The sequence below is a fragment of the Macaca thibetana genome, chromosome 3 (genome assembly GCF_024542745.1).
Source record: "Macaca thibetana thibetana isolate TM-01 chromosome 3, ASM2454274v1, whole genome shotgun sequence".
In the NCBI taxonomy this organism is placed as follows: domain Eukaryota; kingdom Metazoa; phylum Chordata; class Mammalia; order Primates; family Cercopithecidae; genus Macaca; species Macaca thibetana.
Genome location: NC_065580.1, coordinates 89501308 through 89522642, shown reverse-complemented (window position 1 = coordinate 89522642; position 21335 = coordinate 89501308). Strand labels below are relative to the sequence as shown.

Below are 21335 nucleotides of genomic sequence, written 5' to 3'. Positions count from 1 at the left end.
ATGCAGAGCTAACGGTTCCTGCTGATTTTATAATTACTTTGGGTTATGTAATACATATTATTCTGCTGATAATAAGTCCTAAGAAGCAAAATTTTGCTGTATTGATATGGCCTGGCCAAAAACAACAAGGGAAAGAAATAGCATTCAAAAAACTGGCAAAATGTTTATGAATTCTAATCCTCCGCACATGAATAAATACATCTGACAAAGAGCAGAGGCCCTCAGAAAGGCCCCTCTTGACCTTTCTAATGTGAGTTCAATTGCATGTTCAGTGTTGAGAAACTCAAGTGGGTTCTGCCAATGTTTTAAGTTCAAGCTTTACTACATTTTGTTATTTGTAAAAGTGAAATCCCAGATAATGAGTTATAATTGCTCTATTAATCACTGAATAAAGGGTTTGGAGGGAAACTGGGATTTGAAATCGCAATAGGTGGTATCTGAAAGACATTCTTTTGTATTTTCTCACCTATAGCTTACCATAGAAAACTACTGTGAAAACTGCATATATGCACTTTTTAAAAAAATGATGAGGTACATGCAATATGCCTTATATATTATTTCTCTAAAAGTATGAAATGTAAAACTTCAATGTAGTCATAATGATCTTTGACCTTGAAAAAAATGCAGAAAACCAGGCCTTGGATTATAAATTATATTGTCAATGAAAGTGAGAAGAACTCTCCATTCTTTAATGCGTTTTATGTATTATATTTTCATTTCCTTTTTCCAAATGAATTATAATGTAAAACACACTTGTATTTTTCTTTAATTTTTCACTTTTAATAATCTTTCTTTTTCTTAACTTTGTTCTTCCATATTCTGATAGACCTGACAACAAAATTTACCTTTCAAAAATTCAATAATCCCATATTCATTGTTACCCTTAAAGTATCTACTGGGAAATCTATATTCTTATTTATGTTCTCAAGAAAGTTTAATACAAAAAATATAGAAAGGTATACATTATTTAAACCTCCCTTCCTTTAGTTTATACTGAAAATTTTTAGGTTGCGCTTATGCAACTAAAGATTACCAAAAAAAAAGGGACAAGCTGGTATTTAGGGCATCATAATAACTAACTCAAATTTACCATAAGACATACATATTAATTAGTAAGTTCAATAGTCAATATAGCCAAAAATAATCATTTCAGTTAGCACTTACTGGAAATTTTAGCAATCTAAACACTCACACGGTCAGGTTTAATATTGTCCAGTGATACCTTTATTCCTTTCTCTTTCTCAGGCATGGTCTTTCTAAACATGTACAGAAAAGGCACAGGTCTCAAACTTTAAATCAGGTGACATCATTGTCATTCTTTCTGTGTTCTGGTCTCCAATTAATTTCCCTTTCCTTCTTAGGCCTAAGGCTCTGACTATCTTTTGCAATATGCAGTAGATTATAAATGTTCAAACTCTGACCAATTGGTGATTTTCAAACAGATGCCACCAGGGTAGCCAACAACTGCAGTATTCACTCTCGTTTTTCTGTCTTTTTGGAAGTCATTCATAAATTTAAAAGGGTAGTTTTAATATTTAATTCAGAATTTTGAATCCCTCCCTCCCTCCCTTCCTCCCTTCCTCCCTTCCTCCCTTCCTCCCTCCCTTCCTTCCTTCCGAGTCTCCCTCTGTCACCCAGGCTGGAGTGCAGTGGCGCCATCTCAGCTCACGGCAAACTCCGCCTCCCAGGTTCACGCCATTCTCCTGCCTCAGCCTCCCGAGTAACCAGGACTACAGGCGCCCGCCACCGCGCCGGCTAATTTTTTGTATATTTAGTAGAGACGGGGTTTCACCATGTTAGCCAGGACGGTCTCCATCTCCTGACCTCGTGATCCACCCGCCTCGGCCTCCCAAAGTGCTGGGATTACAGGCATGAGCCACCGCGCCCAGCCAGCAAGATATTTTCATACAGGAGTATTTAAGAATATGTACTCTCTCATATTGCCATCAATTTTAATGTCACTAATTGCTCTATAAAAGCAGTCTATTTCATCTCCATGAAAAGCACATGTACTAAAATGACCAGAGTTCTCCCAGTCAAAAGGGCATAGAATGGCAGCAAGGTACAAAACACACTTTGCTTTACAGTAAACACAGATAAATTAATAAAAACATGTAACTTCACACAATTGAATCTGTTCTGAAACATAATCATTTCTTAAAGAAGGAGATCATAGGAGAGATCACTCCATCCTCATTGGAAATGTTGGGTTAAGAGCAAAAGATTTTATAAGAGTATAGAGACAGAATCTCATTTGAATGCATGTGTTCAAAGAAAGGCAGTAAAATCCCTGATTTCCTTCCACGTAGGCAGAAAAGTGGTTGGCTTTTGCACTCAGGTAACATTTCTTTCTGGCTAGGTCAATTATCCATGGAGCCACAAATCCACAGTTCATTCTGATTGTCTGCACATCTGTGTAAACCTTTATAATGGAAATATTAATATCAATATGCTTCTGTAACATGTTTCTATATTTAAAATCAAATAAGTGATTTCAGAATACAGGGGACTATGCAAAAATCTTATCTAGGGGGCAAAAAAGCAACCCAACATCAACTTATAAAATAAAAATAGCATTTATTTCTTGCACTCCATTACTACCACAAAAAGTAAAAAAAATACTCAACATTCTGTTTGACATTATTGACTTACAGGAATCTCAGAAAGACACTAACATTTTAGAAAATTTTACACACCTTGAATTGTGTGTGATCTGAAACAGCAGTACTTTGTTGACACTAATCATTAGATAATTACATCCTTTGGGTTATTGTGCCTTCTAAAATTAATAAGACAGCCGGGAGCGGTGGCTCATGCCTGTAATTCCAGCACTTTGGGAGGCTGAGGCGGGTAGATCACGAGGTCAGGAGTTCGAGACCAGCCTAGCCAACATGGTGAAACCCCGTCTCTACTAAAAATACAAAAATTAGCTGGGCATGATGGTGCACACCTGTAATCCCAGTTACTTGGGTGACTGAGGCAGGAGAATTACTTGAATCAAGGAGGCGGAGGTTGCAGTGAGCCGAGATCGCACCACTGCACTCCAGCATGGGCAACAGAGTGAGACTCTGTCTCAGGAAAAAAAAAAAAATTAACAAGAGTAAAGTATTTGAGCAATGCTTAAGTTTTCTCTCTCATATTCTTCAAATTAACAACGTACATTTTTACTTCAATAAATATGAAAAATATTCATGTGGAAACACTGCAGGTTTATAAAATAATGACAATAAGAACTATATGTTCTATGTGCAGAAGAAAAGGTACATTTTGTTTCATAAATACTATAGGCAAAGGCATGCATTACAGTTAAAAATGATATGAATGATAGATTTTTAAAAAGATTTTGTGTATGTTTATCTAATAAGCAAAATCATATTGCAAATTCATAAAAGGCAAAATGCGTATGATAGTCCTAACACTACTGTATAATCACTACAGAAAATGAGTTAATGGATAATATTAATGAATACATAGAAACTGAAATATTTGCTGAATTGCAACTAATTGGTTGAAAATGTTGCCATGAGCTGGAAGTGAACCTCATAGCAATTGGATCTGAATTCTGCAGAGTAGTCAGAAAATATGTTGCAATGTAGCCATCTCATGTGAAAGAAAAAATAATGGTCTTTGGCCATTTAGATTCATGTTCATATCTTGGATCTTATAATACATTCTGACTACATGACTTTGGATGGATTTCTCAACATTTTTGAGACTCATTCTCACCATCTGTAAGATGGAAATACCTATCTCTTAGCATAAAGAATGTTGACAAAAATAGTTTACCAATTTTTAAAATAGTTTTTTTTTCCAGAAATAACATAATCCTACAAGAAACCTCCAGACATTTTTTAAAGTTTTATTTCTTATTCAATGTTTCCATACTCATTGGTTGGGTCAGTAGACAAAACGTTCTTCTTATTTTTGAGCTCTGTGGCTAACCTGATTGAAGGGAGTGAGTGCTATGTGGATTCTATACCTGGAATAACACTGTAGTATATGAGAACATGTAAACTTATCTTATCTAAGGCTTACCTTCTTTCTTAATAGTAAGAGCAATGTTAAGATTTCTGAGTATGCAGAATTTTTTTTTTTTAGTTTAAAAATATACATGCATACATCCCTGAATCTTTACCCCTGCCCTTTTGTACTTTTACTTTTTTACCTCATTTCCTAGAAGCGCATTTACACAGGCTTCTGATGCGTCACAGATGGCTGTGAGATCATGTCCTCCTTCTAGCGCCAACACCACACGTCCATCAGCCAACGTCATCAATTGCTTCGTCAAATGACCAAAACCTACCATAATACAAACAGAATATTTCAAAGTATTAAATCAAGAGAAAATGATCACTAGAATCTAACGTTGATTGAACACATATTTCGAGTAAGTCATTACTAAGCATTTTCTGTGTGCTAATTCATTCAATACTCAAAATAACTTTATGGATTAGGTCCTATTATTATCTCTATTTTACAGATAAGGGACCCAAAGCCCAAGATCCCACAGCTAAGAAGTATCACAACCAAGACTGGCACCAATCTGGCTCTTCACCAGTGCACAGCGCTGCTTTTCATAACGCAGTCTGTACGTACCTGGACAAAAAACTGAATATGATTCAGCCGGTGTTAACAAGGTAAACTGTTCCATTTGCTTGCCATATGTTTCCTGTCTCCATCATTGGCCTTTATTATAGAAAGTTTTCTATGCCCCCAATTGCTATCTATTACAAATTTATATTATCTAACATAATTATTTACATTATCTAATGTAATATAAAATCTATTACATTAGATTTTTATAAGCATTATTTTATTGTGAAACCTTGATAAATGCAAAATATGAATAACATCTATACATGTTATAAAATACAATAATATGACAAATATCTGCTTTTTTACCTTCCAACTTAAAGAAAATTAAGTTAGCAACACTTTTTAAACCCCCATGTGCCTCTCCCTGATAGTAGCTATCCTCCTCCTTGTGGGAGATCAGGATCCTGAGTTTATAATTCCATTGCTTTCCTTTGTTTAATTTCCTTGTTTTTGAACTTTATAAAAATGGTTTTAAAGTTTTGCAACTTACTAATTTCATGTGTTTTGTTAGCTCATCTCTGTTGATGCCTGTAGCTATAGTTTTTTTGCTGTCTAGTAGGCCATTATATGTCAACATAGGTTATCTACCCGATCTTCTATTGACAGAGAGTTGGTTTTCCTGTTATCACCAAATTCCAGGTTTTTTACCATTACAAATAATGTCACCATGAACATTCTTACACGGGTCTTCTGGTGCACATATGCACATGTGAAATGGAATTGTTGAGTCTTAAAATCTGCTAAATAATGCCAGATTATTTCCAAAGGGCTATTACCAAGCCCCACTCTCAGAAACAGTATATGTAAGAGTTCCAGTTAAGTCACATCCTTACCAACATTTGGTATGATTTGCTAAGTGGGTGGTAAAAAAAAATGGCATCTTATTGTAGTTTCATTCAGTATAAGAGGGGAGCTTTCTATTTCTAATTTAACTTAGAGATTTCATTACAAATGTAATTTAATCTAATTATTTCTTTACACAGCTAGACTTTTCCCCATAATTTGACAGTGTTGTTAGTTACATTAATTAATATTTCAAATATGAAGCCATCACTGCATTTAGGAAGTAAAATAAGCTTGGTCATAATGTATAATCTTTTTAATACACACCTGGATTTGTTTTGCTAATACTTTGTTTTAAGATATTTTTTGAGTATATTCATGAATGGGGTTAATCTGTAATTTTCCATTCTTATATTGACCATAATGAATTTTGATGTGGTTGGGACTCTCTGTTTTTATTATCTGATGCCAGAATGTCAGGGAGAAATCTCCTATGAAACCATTAGGGTCTTGTGTTCACTTTGAAGAAGATTTTTAAGTATTGATTGAATTTTTAAGGGATTATATGACTACACCTGCTTTCTATATCATCCTAAGTTATATTTTTACAAGAGTTTCCTTCTTTTATTTCAGTGTTTGAATTTGCTGAAATAAAATGTTTATTATATTATTTTGAAATTCCACATAGATGTAGGTGGATATTGTCTGTAAATATTTCCTTGATCTCTTTTACATTCTCTTTCATATTTTCCATCTCTCTCTTTCCTGCATTATGTATATTTTTGATTCAGAGATGTCTTCCAGACTTTCCCTCTTCAGAGACCTCTAATCTGCTACATCACACCTTTAGTGATATTTTCATTTCTGTGATTATATTATTTAACTCTAGAATTCTGATTTTGTTCTATTTCATGACTTATTGGTCATTATTATACTTTCTTAACTCCTTGTTTATGTTTTTATTTCTTCCTTTATTTATTTCAGCATAATTATTTTGTATTCTGCAACTGACTTTTGAAATCTTTTGGCTTAGTTTGCTCTCTGTTGTTTTTGCTGCTTCATGTTCATGCTGCCTTTATTCTCCCGTTTTTAAAATTTTTACTAATTTATTTAATTTGTGGAGTCCTTTGAGCTTGTATTCATTGTAACTTTATATGTGAAAAATATATGAAGCTTGGTGCAATGGACTGAATGTCACAACCCCCCAAAATTTATATGTGGAAATTCTAAACTCCAATGTGATGTTTTTGAGAGGCAGCCTTTGGTAATTAGGTAGAGTCCTCATGAATGAGATCAGTACCGTTACAAAAGGGACCCCAGAGAGTCCTCTAGTTCTCTTGCTGTCTTCTAAGGATCCAAGGAGAGGCTGGCACTCTTTAATTCAGATTAAGTAGAGTCCTCATGGATGAGATTAGTACCCTTACAAAAGGGACCCAGAGAGTCCTCTAGTTCTCTTGTCGCTTTCTAAGGGTCCAAGGAGAAGTTGGCAGTCTTTACTCCAGAAGGCCCTCACCAGAACCTGACCATGCGGGCAAGCTGATCTCAGACTTACAGTAACCAGAACTGTGAGAAATAAATTTCTGTTGTTGATAAGCTATCAGTCTATTATACTTTGATACAGCAGCCTGAACTAAGACACCAGGGTTGAATGTGATATCTGTCTTTCAAATCTGGCTCAAGTGTGATATTGTTTGCTTTTGCTGGATATCTGGGACACTACCATCTAGGATCTATTTTAAATTCTCATATTGCAAGACTGGTTGTGGAGTTTGCTGTTGTTGTTTGCACATGTATATCATAAATATGGACCTTAGGGCCGGGCGCGGTGGTTCAAGCCTGTAATCCCAGCACTTTGGGAGGCCGAGGTGGGCGGATCACAAGGTCAGGAGATCGAGACCACAGTGAAACCCCGTCTCTACTAAAAATACAAAAAATTAGCTGGGCGCGGTGGCGGGCGCCTGTAGTCCCAGCTACTCAGGAGGCTGAGGCAGGAGAATGGCGTGAACCCAGGAGGCGGAGCTTGCAGTGAGCCGAGATCGCGCCACTGCACTCCAGCCTGGGCAACAGCGTGAGACTCCGTCTCAAAAAAAAAAATAAAAATAAAAAAAAAAAAAAATAAAAAAAAAAAAAAAAAAAAAAAAAAAAAAAAAAAAAAAAAAAAAAAAAAAAAAAAATATGGACCTTAAAACTTTATTATAAATTCTCATAGAGAAGAAAGTCAGGGCATCTTTTCTTTTCTTTTCTTTTTTTCCCTTCCTTCCTTCCTTCCTTCCTTCCTTCCTTCCTTCTTTTTCTTTCTTTCTTTCTTTCTTTCTTTCTTTCTTTCTTTCTTTCTTTCTTTCTTTCTTTCTTTCTTTCTTTCTTTCTTTTTTCTCTTTCTCTCTTACATTCTTTCTTTTCTCTGAAACTTTCTTTTGGAAATTCCCTTTATTGATGGCAAAAGCTAAGATGGATGTGTTGTTTTATTTAGGAACATTTTCTTTTCCAAAGTGTTGGCCCTTTGTCATTCTTTCTTTATTCTGGTCTCCAATTAAATTCCCTTCCATTCTTAGGCCCAAGCCTCTGACCCTTTTTTACAATATGCAGTAGATTATTAATATTCCAACTCTGATCAATTGGAGAATTTGGTATAGATGCCCCCAGGGTGGTCAACAACTTCAGGATTTACTCTCCTTTTTCTATCTTTTGGAAGTCAACCATAAATTTAAAAGGATGATTTTAATATTTAATTCAGCATTTTGAGATATTTTCACATGACAGTGTTTAAGAATATGTAATGTCTCATATTGCCAAATTTGAATGCTTTTCATTCAACATTTAGAAAAAATTTACATGGCATCCAACCTGTCCAATTTCAGGGGCAATTGCCAAAAGGTAGGGTAAATAAAAATAAATAAAAACATGTGTTTCAATAGAACATTTCATTTTTTATATGCTTTGTGAACTTACAGTGAAAAAACATTTAATTTTTAAATCAATTGAATTTTTTTATAGTTCATAGATTTTATTTTTTAGAGCAGTTTTGTATTTACAGAAAAACTGAGCAGGAAGTACAACAAGTTCCCATATCCAGTCCCTTTCTTTCTATATTATTCACATTTTGTATTATTTTGGTACATTTGTTATGACTGATAAGCCAGTACTGATGCATTATTATTAACTAAAGTACAGTTGAGGTTCACACTTTGTGTTGTACATTCTATGGGTTTTGACAAATGCATAATGGCATGTATCCACCATTACACTATCAGACAGAATCGCTGACTGCCCTGAAAATTTCCTGTGATCTACCTATTCATCCTCCCTCTCTGCCCCTCAACCCCTGGCAACCAATGATCGTTTAATTATCATAGTCTTTTGTTTGAAAAGAAAATAAATTCTCAAGGTGTGTTTGGTAGAATTTAATGAAAGCCTATAAAATCATCAGATAATGAGAACCTGAAACTAAATTAGGTTACTTCTATTTTGAACAATAAAATAAAACATTAATCCTTGTAATGCCTTAAGATAATCCGTTTGGTAAACAACTGCCTAGAAGATTTTCCCTTCTAGTCTAGCACTTGAGGTTCACCATGAACAGGATGAGTTAATCTCCCCAATATCTTGAAGCACTTTAATGTTGATTTTAACCACTTAACTACTATTTGGATGGAAGTCAAATTAGTCACTTTACAATTATCCCATGTTTTAAAATTCTTCACAAAAATTCATTCTAAAAAGGACTTAAAATTAGTTAAAAACTGTTATCAAGCATTTTAGTATTTCTCAATTCCTATGGACCTCATTATGATGCCAATAAGAATCTTTTACCCAGGCCACTTAGGAATGAGGCTGTCCACACTAAACTACCTTATTACCTGATGACGATAAAAAGAATGATAAACATTCAGAAAAGAAGTAATGCAAAATTTTGATCCCTAACGCTCAAAAATGTTCTTTCCCTAAGCCAAGATTAATAGCACATAGTAATTAGTATCATTCTAGAAAATTTATGTAAAAAACCTAATATGTAAGGATACATTTCTGTTAATCATATTGTTAAATATTCTAGACAGCTTTTTCTGTAACCTAAACCAGGGCTACAGTGATAATTTTAAAAGGTATGATAAATCAAGCCAGAAATCTTACTAATAATTTCTAGTAATTTAGAATTCAATTATCTAAAGTCACTACTGAACAAATCAAATCACTGGATTAAAAAAGAAAGAGAGAGAGAGATCCAAATCTGGTTTAAGTTCACTCTTTCCTTTGGGAATGAAAAAAGTACCATAAAATGCCAAATTTAGATGGGATAGTAAAAAGTGGAAGGAAAGAGTGGAATGAAGTTAATCTTTGATCTCTATCCAAATTCCTCTTTCTTTTACCTACAGGGTTTATTTCCATTCACATGTTACCCATGTGATCTCTGCAGTCAGAGATTGAGGCAGCTGAACTCTGAGTTATGCATGCACAAAACATTCAAGTGATGTATAGAAATTTCTACAAGACCCATGCTCCTTCTTCAAATCAAAGTAAGCAATTCGAGATTTTTTTTATTATCCTGAATTCTGCTGTGTTCATTGTTACTGTACATATTAGAAACATTAAATATGCCAGCCAAGTGTGGTTACCAAGGTGAAGGTATTATTTTTCAGGACATATTAGATAAAAGTTTCAGTGGCATGTTACGTGTGTGTGTGTGTGTGTGTGTGTGTGTGTGTGTTGGAGCAGAGGATGTATAACATTTTTAGTAAGCATGATTGCAAGTTTCATGTAATCGTATTTACTTCTAGCTTCATTAAAGACACAAAAGCTCATCCTACATCTCACAGTAAGTTTAATAAAACCTTTAGAGTTGAAAAATTACAGCAGAGACCTTCCTCAAGTGGGGTTGAGTGTTTTGAGTGTGAGGGCTGATCGGCTAAGTGATTAAGTGGAAAACATGTTCCTATACCATGGTACCTTGTAGGCTCAAGCAATCACTGGACATAGAGATGGAATGGGGTTCTCAACATTCATGTAGGCCATCAGTTTCAGAACTGAGTGCAGAGCTGAGGGAGGAACCTGGATGCCTTGGGGAAGCCACATGTGCAGGCTCAGGTTAGTGACTGGTATTGGGATGCATTGACTAAAAATCAGCCTTAACAGTCATCCCTATTACCTGCATTGACTACAAAAGAATCTGTATATTTTATAGGTGTTGGTTTCTGCTAAGAAATCATATTGTGTCAGATACTTTTTTTTTTTTTTGAGATGGTGTCTCTCTCTGTCACCCAGGCTAGAGTGCAGTGGTGTGATCTTGGCTCACTGCAACCTCCACCTCCCGGGTTCAAGTGATTCTCCTGCCTCAGCCTCCCGAGTAGCTGGGACTACAGGCATACGCCACTATGCCCAGCTAATTTTTGTATTTTTAGTAGAGACAGGGTTTCACCATGTTGGTTGGCCAGGATGGTCTCGATCTCTTGACCTCGTGATCCACCCACCTCGGCCTCCCAAAGTGCTGGGATTACAGGCGTGAGCCACCGTGCTGGGCCATGTCAGACACTTTTAAAAAGATATTTGGTACCTTAAACTTTTACTTTAGAAAACATTTTAGAATGAGGCATCCATCAAACACCATAACTACTACTAAAGAATCCTACATGTAGCCTGGTTGTTTTAAAAATTGTCCATCAGCATTAAATTATAAGCATGAGAAGGATTCTACACTGTAATAAATCATTTCTTTTGATGACCAAGCGGAGCTGAACTGGTAACTACCAAGACCTTGACACCATTGAGAAAGAGAATTAGAAGGGCCTTTTCAGCATGAAATCCTCTGTTTGGTTCCATTAATTTAGTAGAAGCAAATTTAATATTTTTGATTATAAAAATTATCATTTTCAATTTGATTTCCTGATACTTTATAGGGGTTGGTTTCTGCTAAGAAATCATATTGTGTCAGTATTTTCTCTAGTTTAGAAGTTGTTTGAAATGAAAAGTTGCTCTAAGAAGGCTCAAAGATTAAACCTTACATATGTATTTAATAACCATGTCAGATGACACAAAAGGATTCATTCTTCAAGGTGGCATGTCTCAAATGCTTCTCTCTAACATTTCCAAATAGTTCCCAGAGAATGGTGGTAGTGAAAGGAAACAACCTTATCTAGCTTTATTTTAATTTTCATTTAAAAAAACAGTATTAAAAAAATTAATGCATTTTCATTGTAAGAAATTTGGAAAATGATAGAAAATAATAAATAAATTAAATAGTATAATATTATATAATAAACAGACTGTTGTGATATATCATATAAAGTGTTATCTTTTATCTGATAAATATATAAAATAAATGATAATCATAAAATAATTACAAATAATAATAAATACATAGTTCCATCAACCAGAAATAGCCAATTCTACCTTTGTGTGTTTCATGCTTCTTGTTGTATTTTCTAAATAAAACAGAATCATTCCGGTTTCTTTTAAACTGCATTTACAAATATCAAATAGTGGATAAATTTTTCATTTCTCTACAATATCATTTAAAATGTATCCATGCACCAACCAATTCTGTTTTTAGATATTTAAGTGTGTTATTAGGTTTTTAGTTTAATATACAAGGTAGCAAATAATAGCCTAATGTATAATCAAAGTGACCAATGTATGTCAGTATTTATCTTATTCTAGTGTTATGTATTATTAGGGTTGGAAGAAGCCTTGCTCTTTTTATTGCTAACTTCTGTGTGTCACCAGAGCATGGGCTAGAACCTAAGTAGTAAAGCACGTAAAGCCAAAATGAGAACAAAGTTTATGCAGTCAGGACTGTATAACTCTCCCACAAAGTCCGTTTCTATTACAAAATTGCAAATGGTGTTGGAAGTCTCTATGGAGGCCAAAACTGAGTTAATGCTGTAGTGGGTTGAACAGGGAATTGTCTCTAACCTACCATTTAGTTACTATTGCTATCCTGCCTCCCTGTAGTAAAACAGATCAGACCCTAGAATCAGCAGCCAATTCTCAGAGAAAGATACCTCGATCATGATTCATTTGGTTAATAAAGAAATGGTGACACACTGTGATCTATTGGATAAGTCATTTTACTTCTACTTAAACATTTGTTGACTTTGCTGATGCCGGTCTCCCATTCATGACAAGTCTTCCCCCAACTATTATTTTCTTTCTATTGAGGAAAGCCTCCAGTTTAAAAAAAAGAAACAACAAAAATTATTCTGGCAACCTCCATCCTCAATCTGCCATTCAGCAGAGGCACTGGCATCCAGATAAGCAGAAGTGACAGCTTTTGAAATACTCAATGACACCTGATTTGTATTATTTTTGTAACTCTTCTATGGCTAAAAAGTCTCACTACCAATTTACTCATTTATTAACATGTCAATTACGTTTGGGCCTGAAATGTTTGTGTGGACTTCACCACACATTTAATATAGTAGGGATCAAAGGAGTCACACATTGTTGCCCTATTTTCATTTGAAATTAAATTTTTCTCATCCATTGGACTATCTTCTGTAGTTATACCCAGAAAGGATTACTGAAGAATGCACATCCAGGGAAGTCTAATTATAAAAACTGTAGCCATTTTCCTCCCTCTCTAAACCCTGTGGTCATTAAGTTACCATGTTATTCTTTAGGAAAATGCAGTCAGGCTCAAGTAGAGAGAGAAATTTGGGTAGCATGTGGCAGTCTCATGTATTGTGAGGCTCTCCAGCAGGACTTCAAAGCAGAATCTGATTGTTGCAGATGGGAAGAATGCTTTCCACAGAAATACCTTTTTAAGACTCATGGTGCTGTAATTCATATGGTAGGCACTTGTGATTCATTCCTGATGATGTTGGGATCATTTAACTCACAGAACCATTGTCGCTACCATAAAGTCCTTTCATCTGTAGCCAAAAAGGTTTATTTCATGCAAATGAAAAATTTTCATTAAAGTATCACCTTAATAATGGGCAAAGATATATATTTTCTGGTTATGTTTAAAATGTAAATTTATGAACATATTCTGAAGAGTCATTTCATGTTAAGATCTTTACTTATTTGATGTCCCAGGACTCTTTCCAAGTTCATTGAATCCGGAAATCAATTTTAGAAGAAATATGGAGATTATTACCATTAAATCTTTCAGTTGGCTTATTCCAAGCAGCCCTATAAATACTACATATGTTTTAAAGAAAGCATTTCCAACTACAGTAAAAATGCTTTTACTCTTCTAGTCAGTGATGCTCCAGGAGGTAAGTTTATATTCTCAGCACCTTTTGAAAGTAAATGTATATTTCGTTTGTATCCTAAACAAAGTCTGAAACAATGGAATACTTCAATGCCATTACTTTTGTAAGACAAAATTGATCCTCAGAAATTCCTGAGAAAATAAATGGCAAGATGATTGACTGGAACTTTAGTTATCCATCCATCCATCCATCCATCCATCCATCCATCCATCCATCCACTCACCCATCCCTTCATCCATCTATGATCCAACTACAAATCAACTATTATTTACTAAATACCTATGATGTGCCACAGTTTATACATAAATCTGATACTTCTATTGGATATGAGTTATTACAAACTCTATTTGAACCTCAGTTTTATTACCTACATATAAAATTAAATACTATTTATTTACCTTACAGGTTTGAAATGAATATTTAATTATTAAAGGCCAACTGCAAAATGGACACACAGTTTATCAAACAGAGTCTGGTGTATGGCAGGTGCTCAGTATTTATACTTTTTTTTTTTTTTAAGAGATGAAGTCTCATTCTGTCACCCAGGCTGGAGTGCAGTGGCACCATCATATAGCTCACCTAACCTAAAACCACAGGGCCCAAACAATCCTCCCACCTCAGTCTACTGACTAGCTTGGATTACATCGCACCATCACACCCTACTAATTTTTCAATTTTTTTCATAAGGACACGGTCTTACTATGTTGCCCAGACTGGTCTAGAACTCCTGGCCTGAAGCAATCCTCCTGCCTCGGCCTCCCAGAGTTCTGGAATTAGAGGTGTGAGCCACCATGCCTGGCCAGTATTTATACTTTTAATGAAAGCTTTTAATTTAACAATTATAGATCTAGATATTAATTTCAAGTTTATATATTCCAATTCTACCATTTTAAGAAGTGGGTGAGGGGCCGGGCGCGGTGGCTCAAGCCTGTAATCCCAGCACTTCAGGAGGCCAAGACGAGCGGATCACGAGGTCAGGAGATCCAGATCATCCTGGCTAACCTGGTGAAACCCCGTCTCTCCTAAAAAATACAAAAATCTAGCCGGGTGAGGTGGCGGGCACCTGTAGTCCCAGCTACTTGGGAGGCTGAGGCAGGAGAATGGCGTAAACCCGGGAGGCGGAGCTTGCAGTGAGCTGAGATCCGGCCACTGCACTCTAGCCTGGGTGACAGAGCGAGACTCCGTCTCACAAAAAAAAAAAACAGAAAAAAAAAAGAAGTGGATGAGGAAACTAAGGCGCATAGTGATACCAGAGAGCAATTTTTCAAGGAAAAGTAAAGAAGAGCAAGTAAAACATGAAAAATGTTGTGCTCTTATGATATATCTGCTATAGAATATCTGTTTTCCTTTTGGAAGAATGTTTTTAAAAAAGACATTATGGCCAATAGAAGTAGAAAATCATGTTCAAAGATGGGGGTGAGGGTGAGGAGTGAGAGATGTGTGGGGAAGAAGTTCAAGACCAAATAAATATAATACACCAAATGAAAAAGTCTGAAGTCTTTCTGGCCACGAACTCTTGCTTACATAGGTCTATGGGGAAAAAAGACATACTTAGCTAAAAAAAACTTAACTTATACAAAATTTCATTGATTTAGTTTTACACAGGGTAAAACTAAAACACCATGTCTTCAAGAGGACTCAAAAAATAATTGTGGTAGATCCATTCACTTAAGAGAAACCTACTGAGAAGCTACTATGTGATCAAGGAACTGTGCTGGCAATGAAGACACAATTAGGAGCCAAGCAAAGGTGTTCATTACCCTTATATGGTGTATAAATTAATGTTAGTGAGAGTTAATATAACCAGGCACCATGCTAAGTATTTGAAATGCATTATCTCATTTATTCATCACACAACTTCCCAAGTAATAAGAAAATTAACTTGCCCAAGCAACCAAGGTCAATCAATGACAAAGTTGGGATAAGAGGTTGGGTCAGTTGACTTTAGTGCCTGTCATCCAAACCACTCTTCTGTGGCTAAATCCAAGTAATATTGAAGTGCAAATTTAATGTATTAGTACTATAATCACTGTGCCGGTTATGCCTGAAAAATAATCCTCAAATGTTAATGACTGTAACCCAGTTAAAACTGAAACATCCACTTCGATTTTCTTTTGCTATTTTTTCAGTTTGAAAAGGAAATATATCAACCCTCAAAAAACTAATTCCTTTTCAAACTAACCCTTGCATCTAAGCTTGCATTTTAACTTGAGCATTGCATTAATTCATGGCAGTACTCCCAAAATTCAACTCAGGTTACCATGGCCATGGCAACACTTATAATTGACCATTGCCAAAAAGCTTATGCACTGATTTGCCATATTCATCCTCATGGTTTCTTCATACCTAATTGCTTTTTATAAACTGATATTGTCAACTGGCATAGTACCTGACACACAACAACAAAAATATTACTATTGAATCTCAATGTGTATATTCTTCATAAACAGATGATCATTCATCTTTAAAGTGCTAGATAAGTATCAGCTAAATTACACAGATTTGTTAAATGGTAGAAAAACAAACTATTGCCTTCTAAGGAAAATGGGGACAGGTCTCATTGCCAAAAGCATTCCGTGGAATTGCATTTCCCAAATGACCTGCGTTTTTCATTTCAAGACCAAAATACCTGATTTTAAAAGATAAGTATCTACCCTCTGGGCAAAACTGATGACTTCTTATTTTTCCTGCCATAAGTCGAGGTTCAGAAACCATTCAAATTATAGGTTTCAAGCAATCATTTAATTTAGATTAAATTAGACAGCAATTGTATGTTAAATAAATATGAAATGGCTCTAAATGTATTTGTTTAAGAATTCCAGAATACATAAGCTTTTATTATACATTTGTTATTAATGATTTTAAAAATAAATCACCAGTTAATTGAAATGCTTAAAGAATATTTGCAAAAGAAAGTATAACATTTAGCAAACTTCATAAGAATCTAGTAAGCCCAATAGGATAGTTAGGATAGTTTTTTTTTTTTTTTAAACAGGCAATTCTCCAACATCAGTGCAGAAAATCTGCGGTACAAACATAACCAAGATCCTACACCATCTTTACAAATGCCATGATTCAACCTGTCAATATGGATAAAATAAAGACTTCTTTTCAAATATTATCACAGTGGTTTTGTTCTGTTTTAAGTCTATTCCCACCTGCCATTAAAAAAATCATTAATGTCTTCTTTTGAGAAATGTCTGTTCATATCCTTTGCCCACTTTTTGATGGGGTTGTTTGTTTTTTTCTTGTAAATTTGTTTGAGTTCTTTGTAGGTTCTGGATATTAGCCCTTTGTCAGATGAGTAGATTGCAAAAATTTTCTCCCATTCTGTAGGTTGCCTGTTCACTCTGATGGTAGTGTCTTTTGCTGTGCAGAAGCTTTTCAGTTTAATTAGATCCCATTTGTCAATTTTGGCTTTTGCTGCCATTGGTTTTGGTGTTTTAGACATGAAGTCTTTGCCCATCCCTATGTCCTGAATGGTACTACCTAGGTTTTCCTCTAGGGTTTTTATGGTATTAGGTCTAACATTTAAGTCTCTAATCCATCTTCATACAGCCAACAGACACATGAAAAAATGCTCATCATCACTGGCCATCAGAGAAATGCAAATCAAAACCACAATGAGATACCATCTCATACCAGTTAGAATGGCGATCATTAAAAAGTCAGGAAACAACAGGTGCTGGAGAGGATGTGGAGAAATAGGAACACTTTTACACTGTTGGTGGGATTGTAAACTAGTTCAACCATTATGGAAAACAGTATGGCGATTCCTCAAGGATCTAGAACTAGATGTACCATATGACCCAGCCATCCCATTACTGGGTATATACCCAAAGGATTATAAATCATGCTGCTATAAAGACACATGCACACGTATGTTTATTGCAGCACTATTTACAATAGCAAAGACTTGGAATCAACCCAAATGTCCAGCAGTGACAGACTGGATTAAGAAAATGTGGCACATATACACCATGGAATACTATGCAGCCATAAAAAAGGATGAGTTTGTGTCCTTTGTAGGGACATGGATGCAGCTGGAAACCATCATTCTTAGCAAACTATCACAAGAACAGAAAACCAAACACCGCATGTTCTCACTCATAGGTGGGAACTGAACAATAAGATCACTTGGACTCGGGAAAGGGGACATCACACACCGGGGCCTATCATGGGGAGGGGGAAGGAGGGAGGGATAGCATTGGGAGTTATACCTGATGTAAATGACGAGTTGATGGGTGCTGACGAGTTGATGGGTGCAGCACACCAACATGGCACAAGTATACATATGTAACAAACCTGCACGTTATGCACATGTACCCTAGAACTTAAAGTATAATAATAATAATTAAAAAAAATCATTAAAAGAAAATAAAGACTGCCTCCAATTTCCATGAAATATTTCCATACAACTGTCATATTTTGGGGAATAACATTACATATTCCATAGCATGTTGGATCATGGTTTTTAACTTGCATGATTTTCCTACTTTTCCAAGTTGGGGGTGTGGGATATGAAAAGGAAGTCTTCCCTTGATTATGCCAGAGGTCTTTAATCTTAAGCCATAGTCTATTTGTGAATGAAGCCCAATATCCAACTTATATTAAATGCTATAAAACCTTCATAATGGTAAAAATAGAGTATTTCGGGTAAGGTGGTGACATTTTAGGTCAAACACTTCAAGACACTTAGGGGATCTGAGAGAAGATGACAAGATTGTGGAATTGAATGATGAGAGAGTGAGGTAAGCAGAGGCCAGATTCAGGATGGGGAGATCAAAGATGAAGAGAAGTTGCCAGGACTTTGGGGAATAGCTGGGTATGTACCAGAATAAATAAAAAAGCATGATGCTGGCCATTCTAGAACCATTCAAACTGAGAGGTCATGGACATCTTTCAACGAGGGTCTGTAATGAGATTAGGCAACTACTTTTCAAACCAAAGAAGCTTACAGATGCATTAGACTGGGAGGCAAGCTGGAAAACACTAGGGATATGCAGCTGTTGGGTCTATTACTCTACCCTTAGAGTGTGAGTTCAGACTTTTCAAAAATAGTTAAAATTTCAGAATCTGGATATTAATGGATAGATGCATAAGATTAAAAGGTAGCACTTTATTAAATTGGGAACATCAGCATTTCACTTATCCCAGTCACAAGTGTTATAGCTTCAGAAAAAAAAAATGGCAACTGGGCGTTCAAAATTACCTAATTAATAAGAGGTGACAAAGGAAATTCAAAGTGACTATCAAAGGAATAAAGCTTTTGTCACTATCACTATGTGCCAAAAGAGTTGTGTAACTCATCCTAATAATTTCCAACTTCAGACAAATTCATTGAAGAGACATTACTTCTCTTAGGAGACACCCAGATATTCTCTGCCAGCTGCTTAAACCCTCTGTAGACATTTGTCAGTTTTAATTATCATAAAAATGTTAACTGCTTAGGAAAATTATCTTGTCTACCTTGGGAAGCATCAGCAATAGAGCCAGGGTGTCACCACTGATTCTGAATTTGGATAAAATTAGTCAATACTTACAAATGATATTAGTAACTAAATCTAACTCAGGTTCTATAACCTACCAGACAATTGGATGTGCCAATTCCCATCTCTGGGCTTTGCTTTGTTTCTCTAAGGGTCAAATATAAGTGTTAGACTAACTTACATTTCTTAAAGTGGAGTTAACCTCTGGTTAATCAGAATCACCTGGGTGTTTGTTAAAATGCAGATTCGTGAGCCTCATCCCAGATCAAGTTTGAATCTAAATCTGAATCCAAATCTCTGCATTTAAATTCAGTTCCTCTATTGAGGTTTGAGTTTCTCCACTGAGGTCCTTCTACCTGCATTGAGGTTTGAAGGTCGTCTGACTACAAAATCTTAAAGACTTCCTTCTAGTTGTGTCATTTGAGTTGATCCTTTGACAACTTTTACAACTTTTTAGTAGTCAACAACTTAAGCCTACCAAAACAAAAACAAAAAACAGGTTTTGAATTGTTTATCAAAAAGATAAATAATAGAATACATTGTTACTCCAGGTTAGGACTTCCATGAAATTGTATGGGAGGTGGCATTTCATCCTGGTCTTTTACTTCTCCCCTGCATCCCAACCTCCCTTTCAAGTGGTCTTTTCTTCTTCCCTCTAATCCCTGTGAAATCTGCTTTGACACAATGAATTTACGTCAACGGGTTGTTTTTATCAGGTAGTTTTAGATTTGGGAGACACATCTCAACATTTAAATGCTAATATTTGCAAAACTCATAGAAAAGTGCCTAACATTGTAAGACTTATGTAACTGCTCATTAATTCTAGAAAGATATGACATTTTTTTCTTCTCTAGGAAGATTGCTCAAGTGGAATTGTGTCCTGGCTCTCACAAAATATAGTCCTAAAGGAAACTATTTGCACACATTTAACCCCAAACTGGTTACCATCATATTGGTTGCTTTATGATGAATTATAAACAGTTAAATGCCAACATGAAGAAAACCTTCCAAAAATAGTAAATAAATAGTTTAGGTATCATGATAAGGGGCAACTCCTTGGAAATGATAATTTGCAAAATGATACATAAGTGCCCTTCTGACCTTGTGTTTCTAATAATTAGAAATTTTTCTTGAAGTACATTAGCTATTCTTTATCATTAGGCCTTTACATTAATTGTGGCTTATTATTAATTAACTCAAGTATTTACTGAAAAAAGTTTTCTATGTTGTAATTACCTCTTTATTACTAACAACTTAAAAGGGCAAATGTTTGAGTTGCACAGAGGATCTGAAACATGTAATATTACTAAACAAAAGCAACTCGGGCTCTATTGAACCAACCAGAGAACTAAATATGAGAGGCTGCAATTCTCAACAGAAAACAAGTGTTCAGGCCCCTAGGATTAAAACTAAGTTTTTAAACAGAAGAACTCTCATTAATTCCACTGTCATCATTTAACTACAAGGAAAAGCAGGTTCATTGGATACTTCATCATTTCAGCTAGTTGATTCAATAGAATAACTTTAAGTTTTGTTTCTGGTGAAAACAATGGAGGTGGCACCATTTGTAGGGCTATGCAGTCAAACGGTATGTGAATGCATTACCCAAGAGTATATTAATCTTTTAGTGGAGGAGAGAGACAATAAACGTGAAAAGGTAGTAAGATGGTGGTTATTTTGGTGGCTTGACTTAGGGGCAACTTTTAATGATCACCTGAAAAAAGTCTAAAATTCTTATGCCTATTCTTAACCTGAGTAGGAAAAGCTATAAAAAATATATATTAAGTGCACTATATAAAATAGTTCTAGAATAATACTCTGTTATTAACAGTTTTATCTCTCTTGCTTTATGAAACACTCTTCTCACCTGGCCTAGTGCCATCACATTCTCGGATTTCCCCCTTTCCCCTCCTTCCCCTCCATGTCCAACCGCCAGCTCCTCTACCTCCTTCCACCTGAGAAACGTGTATACTCCTCAGAGACTCTGGCCTCAGCACTCCATTCTCCTCTGCAAACACGGTTCATCAGTGAATGTTTTCACTGTCACAGTTATATCCATTATCACTGAACCAAAGACTGAAATCTCCTTTTCTTCCTACTCACCTTTTCTAGACCTTATCTCCAATCAGAAAGCATTTCTTTGTACATCTACTTGATTTTAATTGACTGTGTTTAAATATTATCCATTATCCATCATCCTCAGTTTCTCCTCCTGATGTCACTACTTTGGCCAATAGGTAATCAAGATTGTGAAACTTTC

General features: G+C 35.5%; 1 protein-coding gene across 24 annotated transcripts in view; it reads right to left on the bottom strand.

Moving 5' to 3' along the window:
* The window catches only part of HDAC9 (histone deacetylase 9), a 927498-nt gene that overhangs the window by 56510 nt on the left and 849653 nt on the right, over positions 1 to 21335 (bottom strand). For all 24 annotated transcript variants that reach the window (XM_050783085.1, XM_050783067.1, XM_050783066.1 and 21 more), the window contains one exon: positions 4166 to 4299. In XM_050783085.1, coding sequence (XP_050639042.1) covers positions 4166 to 4299 — 134 coding nt within the window. The remainder of the gene's footprint in view (positions 1 to 4165; positions 4300 to 21335) is intronic.